Source organism: Mesoplodon bidens (assembly GCF_964165515.1).
Source record: "Mesoplodon bidens genome assembly, chromosome: 13".
Classification (NCBI taxonomy): domain Eukaryota; kingdom Metazoa; phylum Chordata; class Mammalia; order Artiodactyla; family Ziphiidae; genus Mesoplodon; species Mesoplodon bidens.
Genome location: NC_138169.1, coordinates 22,602,505 through 22,630,186, shown reverse-complemented (window position 1 = coordinate 22,630,186; position 27,682 = coordinate 22,602,505). Strand labels below are relative to the sequence as shown.

At 43.6% G+C, this 27,682-nt stretch overlaps 2 protein-coding genes across 6 annotated transcripts in view; both read left to right on the top strand.

The window, feature by feature from the left end:
* CHEK2 (checkpoint kinase 2) overlaps nucleotides 1-13,268 on the top strand; it is a 42,083-nt gene extending 28,815 nt beyond the window's left edge. For 2 of the 4 annotated variants that reach the window (XM_081252937.1, XM_081252938.1), the window contains 6 exons: nucleotides 1,669-1,755; nucleotides 2,540-2,703; nucleotides 3,139-3,254; nucleotides 4,282-4,367; nucleotides 11,029-11,109; nucleotides 11,933-13,268. In XM_081252937.1, the coding sequence (XP_081109063.1) occupies nucleotides 1,669-1,755; nucleotides 2,540-2,703; nucleotides 3,139-3,254; nucleotides 4,282-4,367; nucleotides 11,029-11,109; nucleotides 11,933-12,022 (624 nt within the window). In that variant the 3' untranslated portion in view covers nucleotides 12,023-13,268. Of the gene's footprint in view, nucleotides 1-1,668; nucleotides 1,756-2,539; nucleotides 2,704-3,138; nucleotides 3,255-3,378; nucleotides 3,488-4,281; nucleotides 4,368-5,833; nucleotides 6,280-11,028; nucleotides 11,110-11,932 lie in introns of those variants that run through there. The other 2 variants (XR_014017366.1, XM_081252939.1) reach the window with 2 other exon arrangements.
* A 3,837-nt stretch (nucleotides 13,269-17,105) lies between these two features.
* The window catches only part of TTC28 (tetratricopeptide repeat domain 28), a 598,353-nt gene continuing 587,776 nt past the window's right edge, over nucleotides 17,106-27,682 (top strand). For both annotated transcript variants that reach the window (XM_081252173.1, XM_081252172.1), the window contains exon 1: nucleotides 17,106-17,324. In XM_081252173.1, the coding sequence (XP_081108299.1) occupies nucleotides 17,223-17,324 (102 nt within the window). In that variant the 5' untranslated portion in view covers nucleotides 17,106-17,222. The remainder of the gene's footprint in view (nucleotides 17,325-27,682) is intronic.

The following is a 27,682-nucleotide window of genomic DNA, read 5'->3' as shown; positions in this document are numbered from 1 at the left end:
AAGAGAAGCCCTTGCTGCTTTTGACAGTGTACTTTCTTTTAAGTGTTATTCTCCCAGTTAGGCAGAAGATGAGGGACCAGGTATAAAAACCCAGAGAAGAGAGTGTGTGTGTGGGTTGTTCCATTCTTGGCAAAAACATCCCACCCCTTTGACTCAGATGAGAAAGCTCTTGCTGTGAGCCTTAAGAGAGTAAAAAAAAAACGAAGTTAAAGAAATAAACAGTCACACATGGCCTCTCTTTAGCTTGGAGGTATTTCTGGAGGGGAAGGGATCTCTACTGCTGCCTGATCCTTGCAGAAATCCCCCTTACCTCTCAAGGGGGTGGCTGGGCAGGTATGAGGACAGATCACACCCCCGTGGCACAGTGCTAGGGGTTTCTTACACATGTAGCATCTTGTTAACTGTGGCAGGCACGCGGGCAGGCACACGCTCTGCCTTCTCTTCAATATTCGGGGCAAGTGTTGGGTGGAGGAACAGCTGATGTCACCCTGCATGCTCAGAGAACATCACCCTTTCTCAACCCAGATTTGGTTGTGGCGATTCCCTGCCAAGGCCTCTTCCCTTGAGAACCTACTGTATGCAAGAGACGCAGTGATTGGGAGCAGCTCTTGCATTGGGTGAGGATTGAGGGAGATTTTCCAGGGGCTGGTCTACCTGGGTGCCCACCCTGGGGGCTTCACCAGATCCCTTTCTGAGTGGAGGGGTCTTGGAGGATTTTTCCTCTAGGCCAGAGGGATATCCAGAGAAAATTGAAGCCCATAAATACCTAGCCACTGCTTTACTCTCTTAATGGTTTTTCCCAACCTTATATTATACCAAGAATATTAAGATGAATTGAGTGCAGATCAGTGGATGTGGGAAACTTTTTTTTCCTAAAGAAATATGACTTAGTATATAAAATGAATACACAAAGAAATATCACCATTCTATTTCAGTGATAGTTTTCAAAGACTAATCTTTGCATCAAGGAATATGTTAACTCTGGGTGTTCAAACAGATAATCTACACATGTGTACTTTACAAAGTCCCTTTAAAAATATTCTCAGGGATGGAATAACCAAATATACTATTTTGGTGGAATTTTTATAGTTTAAGATGGTCTCATAATATTTTATATCACCCATTTACATTTTTATTATTGAAATTGACATCTGTTTCTGCCAATGTGAAGGGATAGTTATTATCTTGAAGAGTGAAGTAAAGTGTCTACTGTCATAAGTTGCCTTTTTCATTTTTCTACTTTTTTTTTTTTTTTTTTTTGCTGTACGTGGGCCTCTCACTGTTGTGGCCTCTCCCGTTGTGGAGCACAGGCTCCGGACACGCAGGCTTAGTGGCCATGGCTCACAGGCCTAGCCGCTCCGTGGCATGTGGGATCTTCCCGGACCGGGGCACGAACCTATGTCCCCTGCATCAGCAGGCGGACTCTCAACCACTGCACCACCAGGGAAGCCCCCATTTTTCTACTTTTATAAAGTTTCTTGCAAACAAATTTGTAAACACTAATCCATTTATCCAGTGGTTTTCTATGATTTGGGGGAATATGGTTGTGAGTAACATGGCTTACAGTTTCATCCAGCTGTAAAATGTGTGTGTGTGTGTGTATGTGTGTGTGTCTCTACTCACATACTACTCCATATATCTAAGGGTCATGCCTGTCTTTCTATGCAGTACCTTCACGAAAATGGCATTATACATCGGGACTTAAAGCCAGAGAATGTTCTACTCTCATCTCAAAAAGAGGACTGCCTTATAAAGGTAAGAAATGTATGTTCTATATGTGGCCACTCCAGTAGATTTCTGTTCAGAAACTGTTTTTAAATTCATCAAGTAAAAAGTGGGAGCATAAAAAGGTAGAGAACTTGACCTTCCCACTCTTAGCAATTCTTTTAGAGATCAGGTGGTATTGCTCCAATCCAAATGTAATGAGCATTTATTGAGCTCCATTGTGTATAAGCCACTTTCATCTTCAGAGGGAGGAAGTAGGGGTCTAGATGGGAGAAACACATCCCCTGTCTTCCTCTGTTTAAAACAGTACTTCGCAATCCTGGCTTCATTTTAGAATCCTCTGTTGATTAAAAAAAACAAACAAACAAACCATGACACCAAGGCTATGCCTCAGAATCACTATAGGTGGCACCCAGGTGTAAATATTTTCCCCAGGCTCCTCGGGTATTCCAGTTTGCAGCCAAGGTTGAGAAACTGGGGTCTAAGGAGAACCAGGAATAACTAATTAGAATTCTAGAGTGTCTGTTTAGGGTTATAAGCCTTTTGTAAGGTTACAGAAAACCCAGATCTAAGTTGAGAAAACCTGGGCCTTAAAAGTTCCTTGGCTCAGGAATTTTCATTTAAGCAAAATTAAATAACTTGCAGAGTTTAAAATTACCTTACCAAAACATCAGTGTGTAGATTCCAGATTAATGGCAGCATGAACCATAGGATAGGAACTGTTCTAATCTGCATGTCTTTTGGGACTGGCAGACTATGTTACTCTTTATTTTATGATGTCATTAAAAGTGATTCCCTTTTGTCCTTACTTTAGATTACTGATTTTGGGCAGTCCAAGATTTTGGGGGAGACCTCTCTGATGAGAACCTTATGTGGTACCCCCACTTACCTGGCTCCTGAGGTTCTTAATTCTTTTGGGACTGCTGGATATAACCGTGCTGTGGACTGCTGGAGTTTAGGAGTTATTCTTTTCATTTGGTAAGAAAAAGTTTTCATCTCTTCAGACTCTGGTTGGAGGTATTTAGGTGAAATCAGAAATGTGTCCAGGTCGAGAGCTTTGTTTAATTTAGGTCACTTTTTTTTTTGCGATACGCGGGCCTCTCACTGTTGTGGCCTCTCCCGTTGCAGAGCACAGGCTCTGGACGCGCAGGCTCAGCGGCCATGGCTCATGGGCCCAGCCGCTCCACGGCATGTGGGATCTTCCCAGACCAGGGCACGAACCCGTGTCCCCTGCATCAGCAGGTGGACTCTCAACCACTGCGCCACCAGGGAAGCCCTAGGTCACTTTTTTTGACCATCGATTTAAAGCAACGCCTAATTTTTCATGATGCTGAAAAAGAAATCAATATATCCGTGAATGCCACTGAGAATGCCACTTTATTTCTTTTCCTTTCTCTCTTTACCAATATTAAGCCTTAGTGGGTATCCACCTTTCTCTGAGCATAAGACTCACGTGTCACTGAAGGATCAGATCACCAGTGGAAAATACAACTTCATTCCTGAAGTCTGGGCAGAGGTCTCAGAGAAGGGTATGGATATGAAAGGGTTAAGAATTTGTGGTTTTCTAGAATGTGTGTGTGCCGTGGTGGGAATTTCTTTTCAAATTCTGTGATGTTTTCTCCTGTCAATTCTGTTCTTATTTTCTGTTGTTAGTTTTGCACCTTTTGAGAGGCAAAGGAAATTATTAGGAACTTGGGCTCCAGAGCCAGGCTGATGTAGGCTCGTGTCCCGGGTTGGCTACTTCCTAGCTGTGTGACCTTAGGCAAGTTACTTAACATCTCTGGGTCTCCATTTCGTTTATTTGTAAAAGGGGCACAATGAACCCCTACCTTAAGGTGTTTTGTGAGGGTTAAGTGTAATATGCTCACTGTGCCTGGTATCTATTTAAGTGTGCAAAATAATGGGTAACTTTTTAGTTACAAGGTCTCCTTTGAATTAGTAAGCACAGCAAGAGCTAAATGTAATTAATTTGTATTTTAGAATTTAAAAGGGTAACTTTGTAATTCTCAAAACAAAAAGTAGAAAACTAAAACAATGTACCACAGATGATTGTGCTAAGTGTCACAGTGTCTAAGAAATAATATTGCAATATACAGCCAGCCTCCACTTGTTGCTGGCTGTCAAGCTTTGTTTCTGCCAAGCCTGGGATTTCAAGGAGCGAGCTCTCGCTGGCTGAGGAGCTCTCACCATCACTCTGTGGGTCTTGGAGAGAGTTGGCTGAACATCCTGAGTTTTAGAACTGGGGGAAGTTCAGCTTTAATTAGTTTGAACTTGAGTCCAGCAAGGAGAGTAGGGACGGAGAGCTAAGAGGTTGTGATGTCTGAGCAGGGAGTGTTGGGGAGCATCATGGTCGTTCCTGGTGTTCTAGAGCACGTGGACAAATACAGAATGGGGAGGATTAGGGGGCCCTGCCTACCATGCCTACTGATCACAAGGACCTCAGCCCCTCTCTCCTGTTTCTGGATGTTGGCCTGTGATTCTGGCACACTCTAATTTTGTTGATTTAATGCCTTTATCCTTCTCACTGTGATCTGCCAAATTATCTTACTGCTTTAGCTCTGGACCTCGTCAAGAAGTTGTTGATAGTGGATCCAAAGGCACGTTTTACGACAGAAGAAGCTTTAAGACACCCGTGGCTTCAGGTGTGTATGGGGCAGTGCCTGCCAGCCTAAAATACCCGGGCAGCCCTGAACTGTGCCTGAGAGATGGGGAAGAGGATGAAAACATGTTTGCTTTGTTGGGTCTGTTTAATGCAATTTTTAAAGACAGGTTTAGGTGTGTGGGTATGTGTATGTTTGTCTACGGGTCTGAGTGTGGGTGTGTCTCGTGTTTGAGTGCAATCTTTACGACTTGACTTGGATAGACAAGCTCACTTTATGGCCTGTCCTGGTTCCACTTGGCTACCCTGAGTCTGCGGTTCAGTTGTGTTCCATTGTGTTCCTTTGAGAGATTGTTCTAGCTCCAAACTTCCACCCTAGCTATGTCCTTCTCTTCCCTCAAACACCGTACCCCAGATGGGTGGGATGGGCTGCGTTCCAGCCATCTTCAACCTTAGATCAGGGAAGCAGGGGTGGGAGGAGGGGAGCAGCCTCGTTGGGGGAGAATTTGGCTATTTCTTAAGCCCAAGTGATCGGGCATGAGGGGTCCCACTTCTCGTTCATGGTGAGTAAGCATGCCGTTAGCAGATTGTCACCTGTGCCTTTCAAGTCTGCATTTCCTCTGCTGGGGGTTGTGGCTGCCATTAGATTATGTACTGATCTCATTCGAGCTGCCAGGGTTGGAAGTCCTTAGTGGCTTTGGTGGGCTAGCCTTTGGTTTTAGAATTCACTACGGCCTCGGGCAGGCTTTTTGATGGATGCCAGGTCTTCTATTAAGTGGAGTTCCTTTTAGCATAGCCATACGCCTTTCTGTTAACTTTCATTTGGTCTCTGTTTCCTGTGGGGATGGGGGACTTAACCAGGTTGCTTGAGCTGGAGGCTCACATACTGTGGGAATTTCTAGTCCAGGAACTCCTTGGGTTATCTAGTCTCACCACTGTGCTTCTGGGGCTCTGGGAAGAGTGTCCTCGTTCTTTCTCTCTTCCAACCCTCCACACCGAACAGTTCTGCTCAGGCCAGCTCAGGTTGACAACAAGAAATCCTTACAAGAAACAAGAAGTAGATATATGTGTTTGGGATGTTGCCCTGGAAACAGCAGTCCCTCCAGGAAAAAATCTCAGATGATTTAGCACTTAATAGACCACACAGATTTGAAACTGCAGGACCCTGGAGAAAAGGAATTTGGAAATAAAGGGTGCCTTTGCATGTGGGGACTTAATTTTGATGAAAAAGAAAAACATTCCTTTTGGCTCTTTTCATGTGCCTTAATAGGGAAACTCTTGGGGGACAGATATGGAGGTAGAGGAGCTGTGTTAGTCTTGAGGAAACCCGAGCTTGCCAGTTAGGCCTGGGAACAGGGTTTACATCTGCCCAAAATGTACAAACAAGCATAGCCTATTTTTCTTGTACTTTTTGTCTCAAAATTGTTAACAACTAAGGAAAAGGTGAAATTCAACCCTGCCACAGGGGTCTCACTTGAATACTCTTTTGTCCACATTTTATTTTTGCAGCAGAAGGTGGAGTGAACATTCAGTGAGGACGAGGATGCCAAGTGCCCACGTAAATCTCCTGCTGGTGACAGTTTAGGTTTCATTTTGGGAAAATTCAGTGTTTTTGAGGAAACTAAATGGTTTTATGGGTCTGGCACTGGACTGAGTGTTTGGAATGTGAGTTCTGATCTCTTTTTTGTTATTAACAGTGTCCAATTTGGGAGCATCCCTTATATCCACCTTTGACCTCACGTTCACCTCTTTTTTTTTTTTTAATTAATTAATTAATTAATTTTTGGCTGCGTTGAGTCTTTGTTGCTGTGCATGGGTTTTCTCTAGCCACGGCGCGAGGGGGCTACTCTTCGTTGCGGTGCGAGGGCTTCTCATTGCGGTGGCTTCTCTTGTTGTGGAGCACGGGCTCTAGGCACGTGGGCTTCAGTAGTTGTGGCATGCGGGCTCTAGAGTGCAGGCTTAGTAGCTGTGGCGCCCGGGCTTGGTTGCTCCGCAGCATGTGGGATCTTCCCGGACAAGGGCATGCATCCATGTCTCCTGCACTGGCAGGCGGATTCCTAACCACTCCGCCACCACGGAAGTCCATGTTTACTTCTTGAAATAGAGGATTTTTTCCTGCTTAACTTGGAGACATATTACAATGTCATATTTTTGAATAGATTGTAGACATCTCAAAGGAAGGGTATTTACACATACACATTCTATCTGTGGTATGTAATGATCTCCTTTTTCATATTACTGCTTACCGATGACTCTTTTTATTTTTATTTTTGGCCATGCCATGGCTTGTGGGAACTTAGTTCTCCAACCAGGGACTGAATCCGGGCCCCAGCAGTGAAAGCACCGAGTCCTAACCACTTGACTGCCAGGGAATTCCCAACTGATGACTTGTTTTAAATACAGGCTTAAATAGGCTTGTGGTCGTTTCTGTTTGGCTGTATGGTTTCATCTCTTCATGCATTCATTCATGCTTTCAGAGGACAGGTAAGGAGCTCATGTGTCAAGCACTGTTAGGCACTGTGGATACACAGTCTAGGTGGCGGCCAACCCTGACTACAGAGCAGTGAGATACATGTGGTAATAGGGGTAGGCACAGAGTATGGAGGATCCCCAGGATGAGGACTGCCCACAGGGCTTCCGGTACCCGCAAGTTCACACAGTGTGGAGACTGTCTAAGGGCAGGGTGGCCTGGGAATGACATAGCAGTATTACTTTGCTCAGACTGCCATAACAGAGTACCATTGACTGGGTGGTTTAAACAATAGAAATTTATTTTCTCACAATTCTGGAGGCTGGAAGTCCAATTTCAAAGTGCCAGCAGGTTTGGTTTCTCCTGAGGCCTCTTTCATTGCCCTGCAGGTGGCTGCCTTCTCTCTGTGTCTTCATTTGGTCTTTTCTCTGTGTGCTCACATCCCTGGTGTCTTCTTCTTTTCTCCTGAGGACATCAGCCATAATGGATTAGGGCCCCACCCTAAGAGCCCAATTTAAACAAAAAATTTATTATATTTAAGTATGGTTGATTTACAATGTTGTGTTGGGCTTCCCTGGTGGCACAGTGGTTAAGAATCCACCTGCCAATGCAGGGGACACGGGTTCGAGCCCTGGTCCGGGAAGATCCCACATGCCATGGAGCAGCTAAGCCTGTGCACCACAGCTACTGAGCCTGCGCTCTAGAGCCTGTGAGCCACAACTACTGAGCCCGCGAGCCACAACTACTGAGCCCGTGAGCCACAACTGCTGAAGCCCGTGTGCCTAGAGCCCGTGCTCCATCAGAAGCCACCGCAATGAGAAGCTCACCCTCCACAACGAAGAGTAGCTCCCGCTCGCTGCAACTAGAGAAAGCCCGTGCACAGCAACAAAGACCCAATGCAGCCAAAAGTAAATAAATAAATAAATAAATTTATATGTTAAAAATTGTGTTAATTTCTGCTGTAGAGCAAAGCGATTCAGTTATATATATATATACATTCTTTTCCATATTATTTTCCATTATGGTTTATCACAGGATATTGAATATCGTTCCCTGTGCTATATGGTAGGACCTTGTTGTTTATCCATTCTCCATATAATAGTTTGCATCTGCTTATCCCAAATTCCCAGTCCATCCCTCTCCCACCCCTACTCCCCCTTGGCAACCACGAGTCTGTTCTTCATGTCTGTGAGTCTGTTTCTGTTTCATAGATAAGTTCATTTGTGTTATATTTTAGATTCCACATATAAGTGATATCATACTAAATCTCTAGGTCCATCCATGTTGCTGCAAATGGCATTATTTCATTCTTTTTTATAGCTGAGTAGTATTCCATTGTACATATGCACCACATCTTTATCCATTCATCTGTCGATGGACATTTAGGTTGTTTGGCTATTGTAAATAGTGCTGCTATGAATATACGGGTGCATATATCTTTTTGAATTATAGTTTTGTCCAGATATATGCCCAGGAGTGGGATTGCTGGATCATATGGCAACTATTTTTAGTTTTTTGAGGAGCCTGCTTACTGTTTTTCCATAGTGGCTGCACCAATTTACATTCCTACCAACAGTGTAGGAGGGTTCCCTTTTCTCCAAATCCTCTCCAGCATTTTTAATTTGTAGACTTTTTTTTTTTTTTTTTTTTGCGTTACGCGGGCCTCTCACTGTTGTGGCCTCTCCCCCTGCGGAGCACAGGCTCCGGACGCACAGGCTCAGCGGCCATGGCTCACGGGCCCAGCCGCTCCGCGGCATGTGGGATCTTCCCAGACCGGGGCATGAACCCATGTCCCCTGCATCGGCAGGCAGACTCTCAACCACTGCGCCACCAGGGAAGCCCTAATTTGTAGACTTTTTAACAATGGCCATTTTGACCAGTGTGAAGTGGTACCTCATTGTAATTTTGATTTGCATCTCTCTAATAATTAGCGATGTTGAGCATCTTTTCATGTGCCTCTTGGCCATCTGTATGTCTTCTTTGGAGAAATGTCTATTTAGGTCTTCTGCCCATTTTTTGATTGGGTTGTTTGATTTTTTTTTCTTATTGAGCCGTATGAACTGTTTATGTATTTTGGAAATTAAGCCCTTGTTGCTCGAATCATTTGCAAATATTTTCTCCCAGTCTGTAGGTTGTCCTTTGGTTTTGTTTGTGGTTTCCTTTGCTGTACAAAAGCTTGTAAGTTTGATAAGGTCCCATTTGTTTATTTTTGCTTTTATTTCTATTGCCTTGGGAGGCTAACCTAAGAAAACAATGGTACGATTTATGTCAGAGAATGTTTTGCCTATATTCTCTTCTAGGAGTTTTATGGTGTCATGTCTTATATTTAAGCTAAGAGCCTCATTTTAACTTAATTATCTGTTTGAAGGCCCTGTCTTCCAAATACAGTCACAATTCTGGGGGTTGGGCTTCAACATATAAATGGGGTCTGGGGGGCACAATTCAGTTATAACTCACACAGTTCAGCCATGACAATCACAATTCAGTTGCCACAGCAACGGGGGAATAGCATTTTCAACATTGATTGGGTCCCTCTGATATGGAGGCCCCTGTGCTTACTACAGTGCCTGGTATCTAAGGGTCCTCAACTGTTCACTGAGTGAATGAGGAAGGTGGGTGAGGTGGGTGGGCAGGGAGACACAGAGGGCATTTCTGGCGGAGGCTGTAAGCAGGTGTAGGAGGAAATAAGGGATGGACCTTTGAGAGTGGCCTTGCTGAGAAGTGAGATCCTAGAGGACAGTGTGGAGTGGAATCCAGATGAACTTCGCACTTGGGCAATGGGGACCTACACTGAATGATGCAATAAACAGAGTGATGGAAGCAGGTGATTCTAGCTACTAGATGTAGAACAGGTGAATTCATCCTCGAGCACTAATTTTTCTATATCTATCAAATTGCTGAATATTGAAGGCCTTCACTCCTAGGTCCTTTCTCTGCACCCACCATGGTGCACTTGGCATAGTGGGAGGAGTGGAGCGGGGGTTGGATGGAAAAGTACATGGGGGTTTGGAAGTGGGCTGCTCTGGGTCTGTATTCTGCACATGCTACTTGTGAGTGGCTGAGCTCAGCTCTCAGCTGGCCCCGAAGCCCACAGTCCTAGTCATGGGTGTTTCACCTTTCTGAAGGTAGGGAGGGCTGTCACCTCTCAGGGCTCCCAGATGCGGAAGTCAGCCCTGCAGAAGTGATTATCCATGGAGGTGGGCAGGAGTTTTCGGTGTACCCTGCCCCACCCCTCATTTCCCTCTCCAGCAGCAATAAACACCTGTTCACTTTTTTTTCGCATTAGCTCTGGGATATTGTGGGCTTGAAGTCCTTCTGGCAACTTGTGCAGTGCTTGCTGGGTGAATTTTCCTAGGGTGCAGGGTTGCTTTGTTAGGGTGGCCCTGGTAACTGGTCTCATTGTTGGCAGTGGGAGGGGGGACCTCCTGGAAAGATCTGGGGAGCAGCATGGAGCCAACCCCAGCCTCTGACCTCCTGATCGCCATCTCTCAGGATCTGGGATGCTGGCTCTGAAAGATTGACTACTAAGGTCTATGGTTCTCTCTGACCCACCCGGAGCTCTTTTTTTTTTTTTTTTGCAAAATAAAATTTATTTGCTAACGAAATTAAAATATAGTGAAAACCAAGAAAATGCTCTTTCAGAAGATTTTATCATATTTCAGCTATATTCTACTGATAATAATTACTTCTATTTTTATTATTTGTATATCACCTTTCGGTTTACAAAGTCTTTAATAATTCTCTCCTACCTTAACACTAGTCAAAACACTTGAAACCATTTGAAATAGTTTGATGGGGCTTTGTGACATAGTGTAATACATTTTCTACCACAGATTTTCAAGGATCAGATAATGAAAATAAATTTATATGACAGGTTTGGATAAGCAACTATTTCTTTGCTCCCTTGTTTTCACAGATGAAATTATGTAATTCCATAAGTATATTTTAGTCAACCAATCCTTTTGTTACATAGTTACATAATTGAAAGGTGACAGTTACTCATTATGTTGTAGTCAGTCTGCTAGTAGTAGACATTCACCCGGAGCTCTTAAGCGTGTGGGTTTGGTTCAGCCAGTGTTGACTGAGCACCGACTGCTGATTAGACTTTTCCCTTTTCTCCACATTCATCCCCATCTTAGCCTACTTCCGTGTTTCCAGGGGCATCCTAGCCCTGCCTTTCAGGAGCTTTCTTTCCCTCATTCACAGCCTACTTATGTTTTTCATTTCTTCACAGGATGAGGACATGAAGAGAAAATTTAAGAATTTGCTTTCTGAAGAAGAAAAGTCGATGACTCTGCCCCAGGTTCCCGCCCAGGTATTCTGGATCATGGTCATTAAATATAGGCTAAGTTTAAAGAGCCAATGAGTGGAGGATAAGGAGTTTGAATAGTCTCTTTAGCAGTGATTGCTTAACATTTTTTTGGTAAGGAATAATGTAGTAGATACTTTGTTTCAGCTTGATCTGCTCTGGCACCTTTAGAAGATTTAATAATGAAGAGTATGTTTAATGCATTAGAGAAGCACAGGTAGGAGTTATCATTCAGGAAGTCTCCTGTAAGGCAAGATTGGAAGACTTATTAGAGGTTCAGATTTAAAGTTGTTTGAAAAATTTTAAATTTGGGGGAGTGGTTGATGATTTCTGATTATAATCTTATTCCTCTAAAGTTCTTTGTAGGTATCAGTTAATATCTGTTCATTCCTGTCCTGCCTTCTTTCGGTAACACTCCTCTTCCTTCTGCTCCCTTGCAATTTTATAAATGGGGAAACAAAGATACAAAAAAGATTGTCTTCTCACAAAAGAGCAAGACTTGAGGCTCCTGGGAGAGGTATTGTGGTCCCTTGACATTTCCTAATTTAGAAGACAACCAAGAGGAGCCTGGTTAGGCTGCTTACTTTGGATAGACATCATTGAGTGGTTGGAAGCCCCAAGGGAGAGAAATGTCAGTCCAATCGGGGTGTCTGAGTTTGGGAGGGGTGTGGTGGGGATTCAGAGTCAATGAGGACAACCAGTATTCTTGGTCCTAGAAGTTTCACCTGAAAGGCTCCAAGTTTACTGGAAGTGTATAGGGAAACTTTGATAAACTGTAACCAAGCCGGAGGTTTTCTTTGAACATTTCTCCCTTTTCCTCTACTTCCAGCCTTCTACAAGTCGAAAGCGGCTTCTTGAAGGGGAAGCAGAGGACGCCGACCCCAAAAAGCGCCTGGCTGTGTGTGCTGCTGTCTCATGAACACCAGCTGGCCGTGAAAGAAACGTACTGTCTTGAACCCTGCTGCCTTGTTCTTCAAATCTGTTTTGCATAGCTTGTATTTTCATTATGGGAACAGTGGCTTTTCCATAATCATTGATACACAGTTCAAAATGTAACGGAACCTGGGCTTTGTGCTTTTGCTTGTTGATCAGCTCTTAATTGCACGCCTTTAGTGTGTGCATATTTGAAGTGGTGTGCCTTTCGTCTGATGCCTCTACCTTGGCTGTAACCAGGCAGGTTTCTTGGGATGTATCCCTGGGTGAGCTTCATACAAATTCTAAAGTTGCAGGGGATGGGGCACAGTGAGTCAGGGTGGGGTGTGTCGAGACTGGCCAGAGCCCTTACAAGATGGTCGGTACCTTGGTGCACCTACTATGGGCCAGTTTTATTTTTTTTTAACTTTAATTTTTAAAAATTTTATTTTTCATTTTCATTTTTTTGGCTATGCGGCTTTCGGGATCTTAGTTCCCTGACCAGGGATCGAACCCGTATCCCCTGCAGTGGAAGTGTGGAGTCCTAACCACTGGACTGCCAGGGAATTCCCCCATGGGCCAGTTTTAGAGTCCCATTCTCACCCTCATCATCTCTGAAATCACAGAGCCAGGTAAGTTGTGAAATTCAAAATTTTCCTGATTTTAGGAAGAGGACCAGGCACATCAACTGTGTTTATATGTAATACCCCACTGAATCCTATAACCAAACACTTTAATATTTCTGCAGCAAATATTCACAGTAAGAGGAATAGAGAAAACTGTAAATAGCTTCATGTCACTGCAGGTCCATCTTTTCTGCCACGAGAGTTATGGAGGACTCTCCAGTTTCAGAGCTGTTTGGATTTTGGAAATGTAACTAAGGCATGTGGGCATGTCATGTTGACCCAATGATGACCAAGGAGGCCCTGTGTAAAGCGCCTCCCTAGGTTGGTCTTGTCTAGTGATTCTATGGGCTAGGTCCTCTGATCACCTTTATGTTATAGGTGAGGAACCCAGGCTGAAGGAGTAAGGTGACTTACCCAGTGTCACACAGCTAGGAAGTGGCAGAGCTGGGACCCAACCCAGGGCTTTCTGACTCAAATTCATGTTCCTCATCTCCTCCATCCCTTATTCATTCAGACTCAGGGATGTTGACTCACACTGACAAAACTCACATGAGACTGATTTCTAAATCTTGAATGCCAGTATGTTCAATCATGATGAATGGGTACAACGCCATGATCTGTGGAAGCTGGGACATCTTGGTGACAAGGAACAGAGGCCCATTCAAATTACTTCATGGAAAAGGGGATCTGTTTCAGCCTTACATAGGGCTGGGCCTGGGAGCCATCAGGAGACCAGGCAGTTCTAATGGCTGGCTCTTCTCGTCTCTTTCTGACCCACTGATTTTGCTTCTTTCGTAACCTTGGCTGACTGATGCTAGGCCATATTGTAGCTTGCTGACTATGCCATGAGTTGAGTGTCTTGGTTCAGATGCCACTGGTGAGCCAGCCAGGGGAGGGTGAGGGGCACACAGCTGTTGCCCCAGGCAATGAGGGTGGTGGTTGGCAATGGAAATTAGAAGGGTGTGCAAGCATTCTGAGGCTTGGCTGGCCTGTTGCTGAGGGCTAGATGGGGATTTAGGTGGTTTGCCTATTTAAAGGAATGAGGCTGAGATTGCCAAGTTAGATGGATTTTAGCTCATTTGAATATTTAATGTGAAGGCTGTGGTTTCTTAGGGCATCTTTCCCTCTTGGGGTAGTCAGGGAGCCCTTCTCTGTTTCCAGAGCACTTTGTATTAGCTCTTTGATTATACCTACCATGGTAGGATGAATAATGGCCTCCAAAGATGTTCTTATCCTAATCCCCCGAATTTATGAATACGTGCCTTTACATGGCAAAAGAGACTTTGCAGATGTGATTAAGTGAAGGATCTTGAGATGGGAAGACCATCCTGTTTTATCAAGGTGGGCACAGTGTTTTCACAATGTTCCTTTTAAGAGGGACACAGGAAGAGTCAGAGTCAGAAGAGATGGAGTGGTGCTCTTTCAAAACAGAGGAAGAGGCCACAAGCCACTATAGGCAGCCACTAGAAGCTGACAAAAAGCAAGGAACTGGATTCTTCCATCGGAGCCTCCTGAAGGAACCGGTCCTTTTATTTTACACCTTGACTTTAGCCAGGTGAAACTGATTTCAGACTTATGACCTACAAAAGTTAAGAGAATAAATGTGTGTTATTTTAAGCCACCCAATTTGTGGTAATTTGTTACAGCAGCCAGAGGAAGCTAATACACTCATTACTAATGGGGAGACATCAGCTGCCAATCTGGGGACACCCAGCATCCACTTCCTCTTCTTAACCTTATACTCCGGTTTTCTTTTTGGGGAATTCTTTCTCCCTATCCCATGAAGTCATAGAGGGAGGGGGAGATGGTACCTAGGTGTCTGCCTCCCCCTCCCGCCCCCTCGCACGCTATAGAAGATAAAGGGGTGCCTAGAGGCTCCTCTGGTGGAGCTCCTCTCACTGCCCACCCAGCTGGAGGTGGGCACAGGACTTTGAAATGTGAGCAAATGGAGCTGGGATGGCAACATCAGTAGTGGGAGCAATATCGTGCTAATCTGAGCTCTCTGAACTTCCTGACCTTTGGCTTTGGACAAGTTACTTCTAATTGCTGAGCTTTTATTTCCTTATCTGTAAAATGGGTGCAATAAGAGTACCATCTTTTTTTTTTTATTTATTTTTTATTTTTTTTGCGGTACGCAGGCCTCTCACTGTTGTGGCCTCTCCCGTTGCGGACGTGCAGGCTCAGCGGCCATGGCTCACGGGCCCAGCCGCTCCACGGCATGTGGGATCTTCCTGGACCAGGGCACGAACTCGTGTCCCCTGCATCGGCAGGCGGACTCTCAACCACTGCGCCACCAGGGAAGCCCCAAGAGTACCATCTTAATACAGCATTTCTGAGGATTCAGTGGTGGAGGTTTCATTTAAAGTGCCTGGTAGGGCATCTGTCAGCGTTGGCTTCTATCATTAAAGGTGGGAGGGTCACATACATAGCCAGAGGGAGCCATAGAAAGTTCTTGAGCAAGGAAGTAACATCACCTGTTTACCTCTTTTGGGTTCACACAAGATGGGTGGATAACTGAGATTCCTTTGACAAAACAGATTTGGGAAATGCCAGGTCTGGGGTGGGTGGTGGGAGCAGAGGTGGAGGGGTACCACCCAGTGACTGAAGTAACTGCCAGTCCCTTTTGAAGAACAGGCATGTTGCTTGGTGGTGGACCTCCGGTGCCTTGATGATGGTGCAGTAGACAGCTGTACTTTGTGTCTGTCCTGAACCTGATGCCTCTTATGGTAATTGCAACCCTATTTTTTCTGGGGTAGGGGAATCCCTCCTCCCACTTGCCGCAACCCCAGGTCCTTCTGGCAGGGTTGACCCCACCCCCTTCCTAGAGGGGCTCCATATAGTCAGATCTGGCCAATCTTGCTGTGATTGGCTCAGGCAGGTCACATGACCCAAATGGGTCCAGTGAAAGAAAACCCAAGACTCTGGCTGGAACTGGAACTACTGGGAAACAGCTCCTGCTTTGAATATGTAAAGTTACATATTCATAAATTCTGGGGACTTGGGATGAGAACATCTTTGGAAGCCATTTTTCACCCTACCATGGTAGGTGTGAGTTAGGAGCTGCCCAGGACACTATGTGGAGAGAACTGCATGAGAATGAAGTCATCACAGAGGGAAGCAGAGCTGAGAGATTGTAGAAACACTGAGGTTATCGTTTGAGCACCTGGATCCAGCTATGCCTTAAGTGAGGTACCACCCAGGACTTTTCAATTATTCCCTTAATTGTTTTACTCCAGGTTGAGTTTTTTAAATTAAAAAAAATTTTGTTTTAAAAATTTTTGGTTACTTGTGTCTGGAAAAGGCCAGACCAATAAATTCAACCACTTAAAACTCCAGGAGACCCTCAGGCACTCTTCTTTTCTTTTTACAAGTGAAAACATTCTCTGCTGTTGTTTTTGTGCCAACTTTAGGGTTTCCAGAGAGGTTTGGGGCAGAGAATGGAAAGTGAAGATGTGGGAACTAAGTCCCTCCAGCCCCAAGGTTGAGCGAGCCCCCTCCCAGCTAATTATACCACAGGGTTTGGGAGCAGAGCCCCCTTCACTAAACTTTAGGAGTCTTGGAAGATAGGGCTGGAATTATACCACTGAAGCTTGGATAGCTTGGTGTGTGCCAGGCATTGTGCTCAGAGAGGTGTGTGCCTCATCGGAAAGCTCACCTCAACCCCGTGAAGTATTACTGCCGCTCCTCCCTTTGCAGATTTAGAGATCAAGGCTCTCTGGGTCTGTCAAGCGACCTGTTCAAGGTTTCCCAGTTTGCAAGAACCGGAGGCAAGACTTGAACCGAAATGTCCTTTTTCAAGGCCCCTTGGTTACCATAAAACAAAATTACTTAAGAGGTCTTGTCACCGGATTACCATTTGGTGAGCACTAGGTGCGGTGTTGACATTTTATCTGGATTATTTCAAGTCCTCCTAACTTGCTGGACGTTCCCGATTAAGGAGAAACAGGCTCCTGGAGACCTGACCTTAATCAGGCAAAGGTGAGTGGAGATGCGGGACTCGAACTCGGATTCTCCATTGAGTCCGGCTTTCCAGGGACATGGACATCAACTGTGCTACTTAGGCTGGCGCACGTGCTCACACACCTTCGCGATGGGGCTCTCATCACCTTAGCGGCGTCTTCCCCCGGGACTTCTTGGGATAATTCCCTCTTGGCTTGGACCATCTCCTCAAGCCCAAGTAGGTGAAGCAAAAAGGGCAGTGCCGAGGGGTCTGGTCCGGCGTCGTCCGCAGTGCGGCAGGCGGCGGCGCCCAGCCCAGAACGGCGAGCTCTCTGGCCCGGCAGGACGGCGCAGAGGGGGTGGGCGCAACGCTGGGAACAGCGGCCGGCTCCAGAGGGCGCGAGGCGGGGCGCGCGGGGAGGGGGCGCGGCGAGTGCGCGCTTGCGCGGTCGGGGGGACTAGCGGAGGCGCGCGGGGAGCGGGCGCGGCGATGCGCGCGTGCGCGGTGTTGGGTGTGTGGGGGTGTGTGGGGGTCGCCGCGGCGGCGCGCGGCACGGCGGGAACATGGCGCGCGGGGCCGGCGCGCGCGCCTAGCTGGCGGGACCGTTAGCTCGAGGCGGACGCGGCCCGGGCCCCGCGGAGATGGAGCAGTCGCCGCCGCCGGCGCTCGAGCTCACCCCGGGGTCGACCCCGGCACGGAGTCGTAGGCGGCGGGAGCCTGAGTCACCGCCGGCGCCGCCTCCGGTGAGTGCGTGAGGGGCGCGGGCCGGGAGACTTTCTTTGTGAAACTCCGTCGGTGCGAGCCGGGCCGGGCCTCGGCGGCTGACGAGCGCCCGCGAGGCGGAACCCGCCCTGTCGTCCGGGTTCGAGCCCTGCCTCGCGCCGCTCGGCAGCGGGACCCGGTCTGTTGCCTGCCCACCTCAGTTTCCGCGGGAGTGTGTGTGCGCGCACGGGGGGGCGTATACAGTCGGCGCCTAATGCGCGCGGTGCCAATCCCTTGCCTCCGTCCCCACTGGGCGGTGGCTGCCCGTGACTCGGGCCCACGGGAGAGGTAGACCGCAGCCGCTAGGAGACAGGTGTCGGCGCAGCCCCGGGAGGCTCAGGTGCAGACAGCCCCAGGTGGAATCTAAGGCAGTGAGCTGTCCGTTCCCGGAAGGAAGCAAGTCTGTCGGTGTCTCAGCACAGAGTGATTTTGGAACGCTTTACATCCATCTCAGCGTGGTGGTGTGTTTGGGGTATTTATCGGTCAGGGTGAAGGAAGTTGAGTGAAATGGACTTCGGAGGTGTGGCTCCGGCTGGATGGGATGGGATGCCGCCGAGCATCGGGCTCCCTAAACAGCCAGGGCATAGGAATAATCTGGAGCGCTTGATAAATATACAGGCGTCATAACTCACCCCAGGCCCACGGACTCAGACTCTCCAAAGAAGAGGAGCAGATTTTGAATTTTTAACAAGCTCTTGAGTGATTATATCAGGCACATTTGACAAGCACTGTTTTAGTGTAAGCTTCCTGCGAGCAGGGACCTGATCTGTTCATTGCTCACCATGGCATCCTGGTATCAGGCGCAGTGCTTAGCACATGGTAGATGGTCAGTAAATATTTGTAGAAAGACTAAATGACTTAGGGAGTTTCCAAAATAGGAGTTCTTGTATTTTCAGGAGCTTTTTGAAGTTATTATCTCTGTCACATTTACTGTATGATGTGATTTTTCTCAGTCCCAACTTAACTTTTGTAACTGTTTATAAATGCCTTGTTTTCAGTATATTTTAGGCAAAAGCAGGGTATACTTTGCTTAGTATAAACCATCAACTATGTATAATCCTAGCTAGGTTAAAATTAATTCTGAAACTAAATTCTGAATTAAAAAATTGCATTTTTCTTTCTTTTCATCATTTGGGAACACTAGGCTTATAGGATTTTGTTCTTTTCAGGCAGGTAAATATTTACATTTTCATCAAAGCAAATCTGAATTACTGTTTATTCAGAAAAGCTGGCAATTTGCTTAAACCTCTGAGTATTTGTAATTTTTATGTGGTATTTTGAAATTGAGATTTATATTTAGTTCAGAGTCAATGCTGAAGTAGAATTGTTTGAAAGTTATTTGATATTTCAGGAGCTGTTTTTTTCATGTTTTTTGAATTTCAGTACTTGATTTAATTTCAGTAGTTGTTCATGGACAAAATATGAATGTATACGAAGACAAAATTTTAGGAATATGCATGAAGAAGAAAAATTGAAAATTAGGTGCTTTTTTTCTCTCAGCGTTTCGTTTTTGTAGTTCATGCACATGTCTTTTTAAAAATTCCTTATTTTAATTGGGATATCAATATAATTGACATGTAACATTAGTTTCAGGTGTACAACATAATGATTTGATATTTATGTATATTACAAAGTGATCATTACAGTAAGTCTAGTTAACATCCATTACCATACATAGTTACAGATTTTTTTCTTGTGATGAGAGCTTTTAAGATCTACTCTTTTAGCAACAATCAAATATACAATACAGTGTTATAGTTCTATAGTCACCATGCTGTGCATCCCCATGACTTTTTTTTTTTAAAGTGTCTTAAAAAACCCCAGCTTTGTTGAGATATAATTAATCTTACAATATGTGGTCTTTTTGTGACTGGCTTCTTTCACTTATCAGTGTTTTTGAGGTTTAGCCATGTTGTACCTGTATCATTTATTTATAGCTGAATAATACTTAATTGAACAGATATACCACATTGTATCTTTTCATGCATTGATAGACATAGGTTCCCCCCCCCCTTTTTGGTTATAATGAATGATGCTGCTATGAACATTTGTGTACAAGCTTTAGTGTGGACATATGTTTTCATTTCTCTTGGGCATATCCCAGTTGCTGGGTTATATGGTAACTCTATTTTAACCTTTTGAAGAGTTGAAAAACTGTTTCCTAAGTCATTGCATCATTTTGCATTCCCACCAGCAGTGTATGAGAGTTTTACAGTCTTGCCAGTACTTGTTATTGGTTTGTCTTTTTTTTTTTTTAAATTTTATTTATTTTTGGCTGTGTTGGGTCTTCATTGTTGCCCACTGGCTTTCTCTAGTTGTGGCGAGCGGAGGCTACTCTTCGTTGTGGTGTGCAGGCTTCTCATTGCAGTGTCTTCTCTTGTTGTGGAGCACCGGCTCTAGGCGTGTGGGCTTCAGTAGTTGTGGCACCCGGGCTCAGTATTTGTGGCTCACAGGCTTAGTTGCTCCGCGGCATGTGGGATCTTCCCGGACTAGGGATCGAAGCCATGTCCCCTGCATTGGCAGGCAGATTCTTAACCACTGCGCCACCAGGGAAGTCCCATGGTTTGTCTTTTTAACTTAGCCATCCTAGTAAGTGTTAAATGGTATCTTATTGCAATTTTGATTTGCATTTCCTTGATGACTAATGATGTTGGGCATATTTTTGTGTGTGTGCTTATTGGCCATTTGTATATCTTTGGAGAAATTTCTGTTCAAATCCTTTGTCCATTTTGGGGGGGGGTCCAATTTTTAATTGGGTTATTTGTCTTTTTATTATTGAATTGTAGGAGTTTAAAAAATATTTTGGATACTAAATTAGATATATGATTTGCAAATGTTTTCTCCCATTCTGTAGGTTGTGTTTTAACTTTTTTGACAGTGTCCTTTGTTGCAAAAAACATTTTAATTTTGATGAAGTTCTTTTGTTGCTCATGCTTTTGGTGTCATATCTAAGAATCCCTTGCCAAATTCAAGGTCATGAAGGTTTACCCCTATGCTTTCTTCTAAGAATTTTATGTTTTTAGTTCTTATATTTAGGTCGTCAATCCATTTTGAGTTAATTTTTGCATATGGTGTAAGGCAGTGGTACAAATTCATTCTTTTGCATATTGTGATCCAGTTGTCCCAGCACTATATATTGAAAAGACTGTTCTTATCCCATTGGGTGGTGTTTGCACCCTTAGCTGAATATGTGTTAGGTTTTTTTCTGGATTCTCAATCTTATTCTATTGCCTATCCTTATGCCAGTACAACACTATTTGGTTACAGTAGCTTTGTAATAGGTTTTGAAATTAAGTGTAAGTTCTATAACTTGGTTATTTTTCAAGACTGTTTTGACTTTTCTGGGTCCCTTACATATGGATTTTAGGATCAGCATATCAATTTCTGCCCAAGAGTAGCTGGGATTTTTATAGAGATTGTGTTTAATCTGTCCTTTCAATGATGTTTTATAGTTTTCAGGCCCAAGTCTTACATTTCTTCCAAAAATTTATCTAAGTATTTATTTTATTCTATTAGATGCTGTTGTACATGGTACTGTTTTTAACATTTCATTTCACATCACTGTTCATCACTAGCTCATGCTAGTGTATAGAAAAAATACAGTTGAGTTTTGGATATATCTTTTAGCTTCATCATTTAGTGGTAGTCTGTTCCAATTTTCTGTTTCAGATCTTTCCTCGAAAATAGTGAGGAAGAATGGTCTTTGAAAGCTCAAGTATGGATGCAAATCCAGGTTCATATCTCTAAGTTTTGGCTCTGCTACTTACTAGTTGAGTTTTTGACAAATCTTAAGTGTTATATATCCAGTGTTCTCATATGTATAATGGGACAGTAATATCCATCTCAAAGAATTGTTAAGTAAAAGAGAATGTAGGTAGATATTTAGAACAATGCCTTGCGTGTGGTAGGGATTTGGTACTTTGTTGTTTATCTTCTTTTGCTAATTAACTCTATTTAAAAGCAAGCCCCAAAGCAAACAAAACTGCCAAACCAAAAACAACAACAACAAAAAAAAATCCCTCCCCCCCAAAATAAACAAACCTAAAACTCAGACCAAAACAAACAAACAAACACCAAACCCTCCCCCCACAAAACAAAAACCTCAAACCTCAAACCTCTTCCTGTCCCCGTCACTTTTCTGTGACCCCAGAAATCCCTGTGAGTGTTTGAGGAACAGTGAAAGAGTCTTTCACACCACACAGTTGTATTGTAAAAGACTGCTAAATCTAGGCTGCTCTATACGATATTTGACAACGTATTTGTATGTATTATTAAAAATAATAAAAGTATAACTGAAAGCTGTTTACTCTTACCCCATAGTTCTTATTAATGTCCTGTTCTTTTACTACTTATTTTTACTAAAAGCAGAAGCAGTATTTTTTCATTAAGTTTGTTGATTACAATTCTTGCTTCTTTTGAATGATTGCTATTTTTTTAACATCTTTATTGGAGTCTAATTGCTTTACAATGTTGTGTTAGTTTCTGCTGTATAACAAAGTGAATCAGCTATATGTATACATATATCCCCATATCCCCTCCCTCTTGCATCTCCCTCCCACCCTCTCTATCCCACCCCTCTAGGTGGTCACACAACACTGAGCTGATCTCCCTGTGTGATGCAGCTGCTTCCCACTAGCTATCTATTTTACATTTGGTAGTGTATGTATATCACTGTTACTCTCTCACTTCATCCCAGCTTACCCTTCCCCCTCACTGTGTCCTCAAGTCCATTCTCTACGTCTGCGTTTTTATTCCTGTCCTGCCCCTAGGTTCGTCAGAACCATTTTTTTTTTTAAGATTCCATATATATATGTGTTAGCATATGGTATTTGTTTTTCCCTTTCTGACTTACTTCACTCTGTATGACAGACTCTAGGTCTATCCACCTTCACTGCAGTACTATTTACAATAGCCAGGACATGGAAGCAACCTAAGTGTCCATTGACAGATGAATGGATAAAGAAGATGTGGCACATATATACAATGGAATATTACTCAGCCATAAAATGATTGCTGTTTTTAAAAAACTCTTAGAGACAAAGCCTGATGTTTGAATTGAAATTTAATAGTATTATTTTTATTTTGGTGCTTCTTCAGTAGCTGGAGTAGATTGCTATTTTGTGCAGGAGGAAACCAGAGACAACAATATAATGCAGATATGATGCTTGTAACATATCATGTTCATTGAATGTGTATTCACTATGAACCAAAGAAAATAATTGCTTATGCTGTAAATATTATTTAAACAATATAAACTTACCTTCAGAATCACAATTATAATTAAATTTATAACCCACAGATCCACAGATTGATCTCACAGACATTTCTATAAGAAAAATTTATTTATTTATTTATTTTAAAATTTATTTATTTATTTATGGCTGTGTTGGGTCTTCATTGCTGCGCACAGGCTTTCTCTCTAGTTGTAGTGTGTGGGGGGCTACTCTTCGTTGTGGTGTGCGGGCTTCTCGTTGCGGAGCACGGGCTTCTCATTGTGGTGGCTTCTCATTGTGGTGGCTTCTCGTTGCGGATATGAGCTCTAGTTGAGTGGGCTTCAGTAGTGTGGCACGCGGGCTCAGTAGGTGTGGCTTGTGGGCTCTAGAGCGCAGGCTCAGTAGTGGTGGCACATGGACTTAGTTGCTCCGAGACGTGTGGGATCTTCCCGGACCAGGGCTCGAACCTGTGTCCCCTGCATTGGCAGGCGGATTCTTAACCGTTGTGCCACCAGGGAAGTCCCTATAAGAAAATTTTATTTTACTTTATTTTATTTCATTTCATTTTATTTTTTTAAATTTTTTATTTTTTTTGCGGGAGGTCGGTCTCTCACTCTTGAGACCTCTCCTGTTGCGGAGCACAGGCTCCGGATGTGCAGGCTCAGCGGCCACGGCTCATGGGCCTTGCCGCTCCGCGGCATGTGGGATCTTTCTGGACTGGGGCATGAACCCGTGTCTCCTGCATTGACAGGCGGACTCTCAACCACTGCGCCACCAGGGAAGCCCAAGAAAATTTTAAATCAAAGTGTCTGTATTAAAAAAAAACCACACACACAGCCTTTTATTATTACAAAAACTGCATGTGTGCATGGTATAAAATTAGAAAACATAAGACAAGCAAAAATACCCCCCTCCCGTAAAATTATTAATACAGTGATTACTACTATTAATACCTTAATACATAACTTTCTGGAACTTTTTCTGTACATCTTTCTATATAACAATATTTGCACACATACTGACAAATGTATATAGGTATTTTAGCTAAAATAAGACTGCACAAAATGTCTTTACTTCTAATTATATTTAAAATCATCTTTATTTAAGTATAATTTATAAAAAATAAAATTTATCAACTTTAAGTGTATAGTTGTATGAGTTCTGACAAATATGTATAGTTGTATAATCACCATCACAGTCAGTAAAAGTTGTAGAAGACCTTTCCTTTTTATTACTGAGTACTGCTCCAATGTACGTGTCCTGCAATTTGCTATCCAGTTGCTAGTCGATGAACATTTGGGTTTTTTTCTGGTTTTTAGTGATTGTGAATAGAGCTACTATGAACATTCACGTACAAGTCTTTGTGTGTTTCATAAGACATACAGACAGACACACACACACATATATATACATATATATTGTAAATATTTAGGAGTGGGATTGCTGGATTGTATGGTGAACATTATATAGGTACTTTTTTTTTTTTTTTTTTGCGGTACACTGGCCTCTCACTGTTGTGGCTTCTCCCGTTGCGGAGCACAGGCTCCGGACGCGCAGGCTCAGCGGCCATGGCTCACGGGCCCAGCTGATCCGCGGCATGTGGGATCTTCCCGGACCGGGGCACAAACCCGTGTCCCAAGCATCGGCAGGCGGACTCTCAACCACTGCGCCACCAGGGAAGCCCTAGATACTGTTTTGAAACCTTTTTTTTCAGGCAGTGACCCCCCTCCCCACCAACTTTCCATTTAAGTAAATTTTCCTCTTAATAAATTCTCAGACAATATTAAAAATTTTGCCTATGGGGCTTCCCTGGTGGTGCAGTGCTTAAGAATCCGCCTGCCAGTGTAGGGGACACGGCTTCGAGCCCTGGTCCAAGAAGATCCCACATGCCGCAGAGCAACTAAACCCATGCGCCACGACTACTGAACCTGTGCTCTAGAGCCTGTGCTCCACAACAAGAGGAGCCACCACAATGAGCCCGTGCACCGCAATGAATAGTAGCCCTGGTTCAACGCAACTAAAGAAAACCCGCACTCAGCAATGAATACCCAACACAGCCAAAAAAAAAAAAAAAAAAAAAATAAATAAATAAATAAATAAATTTTTTTTTGCCTATCTAAGAATGTTCTTTGAAGCTGTTATGTCAAAATCAGTATCTAATCCAGGATCATGCCTTAATTAATGTCACTTAAGTTTCTTTTAATGTAGCATGGTCCCTTTTTTCATGACTCTGAGTCACTGGGGAGACCAAACCAGTTGTCCTGCAGTTAACTTCTGGATTTGTCTGGTAGCTTCCATGTGGTGCCATTTATCTTGTTTCTTTTCCTGTAAACTAAAAGACTTGATGGATCCAAGTTAAATATTTTAGCTAGATTATACCACTGGTAATGTCTACTTAATGTTGCGATATAAGGCTTGTTTTATCATTAATATTTTCTTGCTGTTGAGAAACAGAAAGCAGTTATAATATCCTTCTATTCTTTAACTAGTGATCAGAGACTAGTCCCTTTTACTAGAGGTCAAAAGTAGTATTGGGAGATTGAACAAGCAGTAACAGTAACTAGAGAGTAGAACAGTAAAAGAGGGGAAGCAGGTGTCATAGTATGGCTCCAACTGCCCTTACTGTGACCACTACCAAAAACCCCCTTTTTCTCTCATGGCTATATTACCTCTAGGACAGGAAATTTCAGTCTGGAGAACATGCATTATTTAGTAATTAATAGTGTAAGGTTAAATTGCAGTAATCTGAAATGTGAGTTGTTGAGATTCTAGCTGACAAATAACTGTTTGTAATGAGGATGTGGTACTATGTTGTGGATAAAGAACGGATTGCTAAGAAATAACAGGTGGTCTAAGTAAAACAGCAAACCTGACTCTGTTGTAGCTTTGCAAGAGTGAAAAGAAAGTTTAGCTGTGACTGTTAAATATGGAAGGCATCTTATTGTATATGGTTTTCCTTTTCATGATTATATATCTGGCATTGCCATGCTGTCACTGGCTAAGTTTGCCATAGTAGAAGTTCAAAAATTGCCATACTAGTGTTTCAACTTACTGTGGACTTAGTTCAGAAAATGGTAGGAAAATTTTCTTATCAGTATTCTCAGCACTTCCAGAATCGCATAAAGAACATCACTTTGATGAAGATGAAACTTACTATGATTATTATTTCCCTCTGTCAGTCATCATAAAAGGAAAGTCAGAAACCTTGATACTTATATTTTGCCAAATCATGCATATAGAAAGCCATTGGTGCCCATTTTTAGATTATAGATGTAAGAAAAAATGATTTTTGAAGATGAAGAGGGGAAAGTAAGAATAGGTTAAAAGAAAAGACATATTGGAAAAGAATCATCCAAATAAATAGAAAGTAGGAGCAAGTGGAGATGAGAGAAGAGGGTAATTATTAGGTTTAAAGGACAAACATTCTAAAAATTATTATTGGGATCTCTTGTGTGACCTTTCTTTCTTTTGTGATTGAACTCTGCAGCATCAAGTAAAGCTGGAATGGATTCAGTTCTTTGGGGCTGAAGGTATTTTTCTTGGTTGTTTTATTTTAGCAGTTGGACTGGGCAGTTTAAGGAATGTGGTTTTAAAATAATAAGTCTAATCTTGACATCCTAAGTTCATGGACTAGAAGACTTAACAGTGTTAATATCGCAGGACTCCCCCAAATGATGTACAGGTTAAGTGCAATTCCTATCAAAATCCCATCTGCCTTTTTTGCAGAGATTGACAAGCTGATCCTAAAATCCATATGGAAATGCAGGGTACCCAGAATAGCCAAGACAATCTTGAAAAAGAACAAACTTAGAGGTCTCACACTTCCCAATTTCAAAATCTACTATAGGGCTTCCATGGTGGTGCAGTGGTTGAGAGTCCGCCTGCCGATGCAGGGGATACAGGTTCGTGCCCCGGTCTGGGAGGATCCCGCATGCCGAGGAGCGGCTGGGCCCGTGAGCCATGGCCACTGAGCCTGCGCGTCCAGAGCCTGTGCTCTGCAACGGGAGAGGCCACAACAGTGAGAGGCCCGCATACTGCAAAAAAAAAAAAAAAAAGCAAAATCTACTATAAAGCAACAGTAATCACAGTGTGGTACTAGCTTAAGAATAACACAGGTCAATGGAATTGAGAGTCCAGAAATAAATCCTCACATTTATGGCCAACTGATTCTCAACAATGGTGTGAAGACCATTAAATGGGGGAAAGAATGGTCTTTTCAGTGAATGTTGCTGGACAACAGACAACTGGATATCCACGTGCAAAATGATGAATTTGGACCCCTACCTCACACCATACACAAAAATTAACTCAAAATAAATCGAAGACCTAAATGTAAGAGCAAAAACAATGAAAATCTTATCAGAAAACACAGGTCTATGTGACAACATTTTTATAAATTTATTTATTTATTTTTGGCTGTGTTGGTTCTTCATTGCTGTGTGCGGCTTTCTCTAGTTGCGGTGAGCGGGGGCCACTGTTCCCTGTGGTGCGTGGGCCTCTCATTACAGTGGCCTCTCCCATTGTGGAGCACGGGCTCCAGGCATGTGGGCTCCAGCAGTTGTGGTATGTGGGCTCAGCAGTTGTGGCTCGTGGGTTCCAGAGTGCAGGCTCAGTAGTTGTGGTGCACGGGCCCAGCTGCTCCGCGGCATGTGGCATCCTTCCGGACCAGGGCCTGAACCTGTGTCCCCTGCATTGGCAGGTGGATTCTCAACCACTGCACCACCAGCGAAGCCCATGACAACATTTTTAATGCAAGCATGTTAACCTCCATGTGCTTATGAGATATTATGCCAAGTTGTAGAGCAGAGGAAGCCATCAACTCCATAAGACTTAACCCTGTGACCATCTTTTACTAAGAGCTTAGTTTCCTGAAATTTTGTTAGTGCAGTTTGATACTGAAGAGTACATATTTAATAAGGGCAAACACTTAGGTTGAAACAGTACCTTTTATTTTGGAGTTAATTGGTCATTCCCATTTCCCTCTCAGGAATTTGCATGCTACTAATATAATTTTGGAATTCAGGCACCTTTATTGGACATTTGGTTCTGTGTGTAGTTTCTTGTCCTTGGGAAAAGTATCTGACAGGGGATTGCACAATTTCCTGAGGGTACTAAAAAAGTACCAA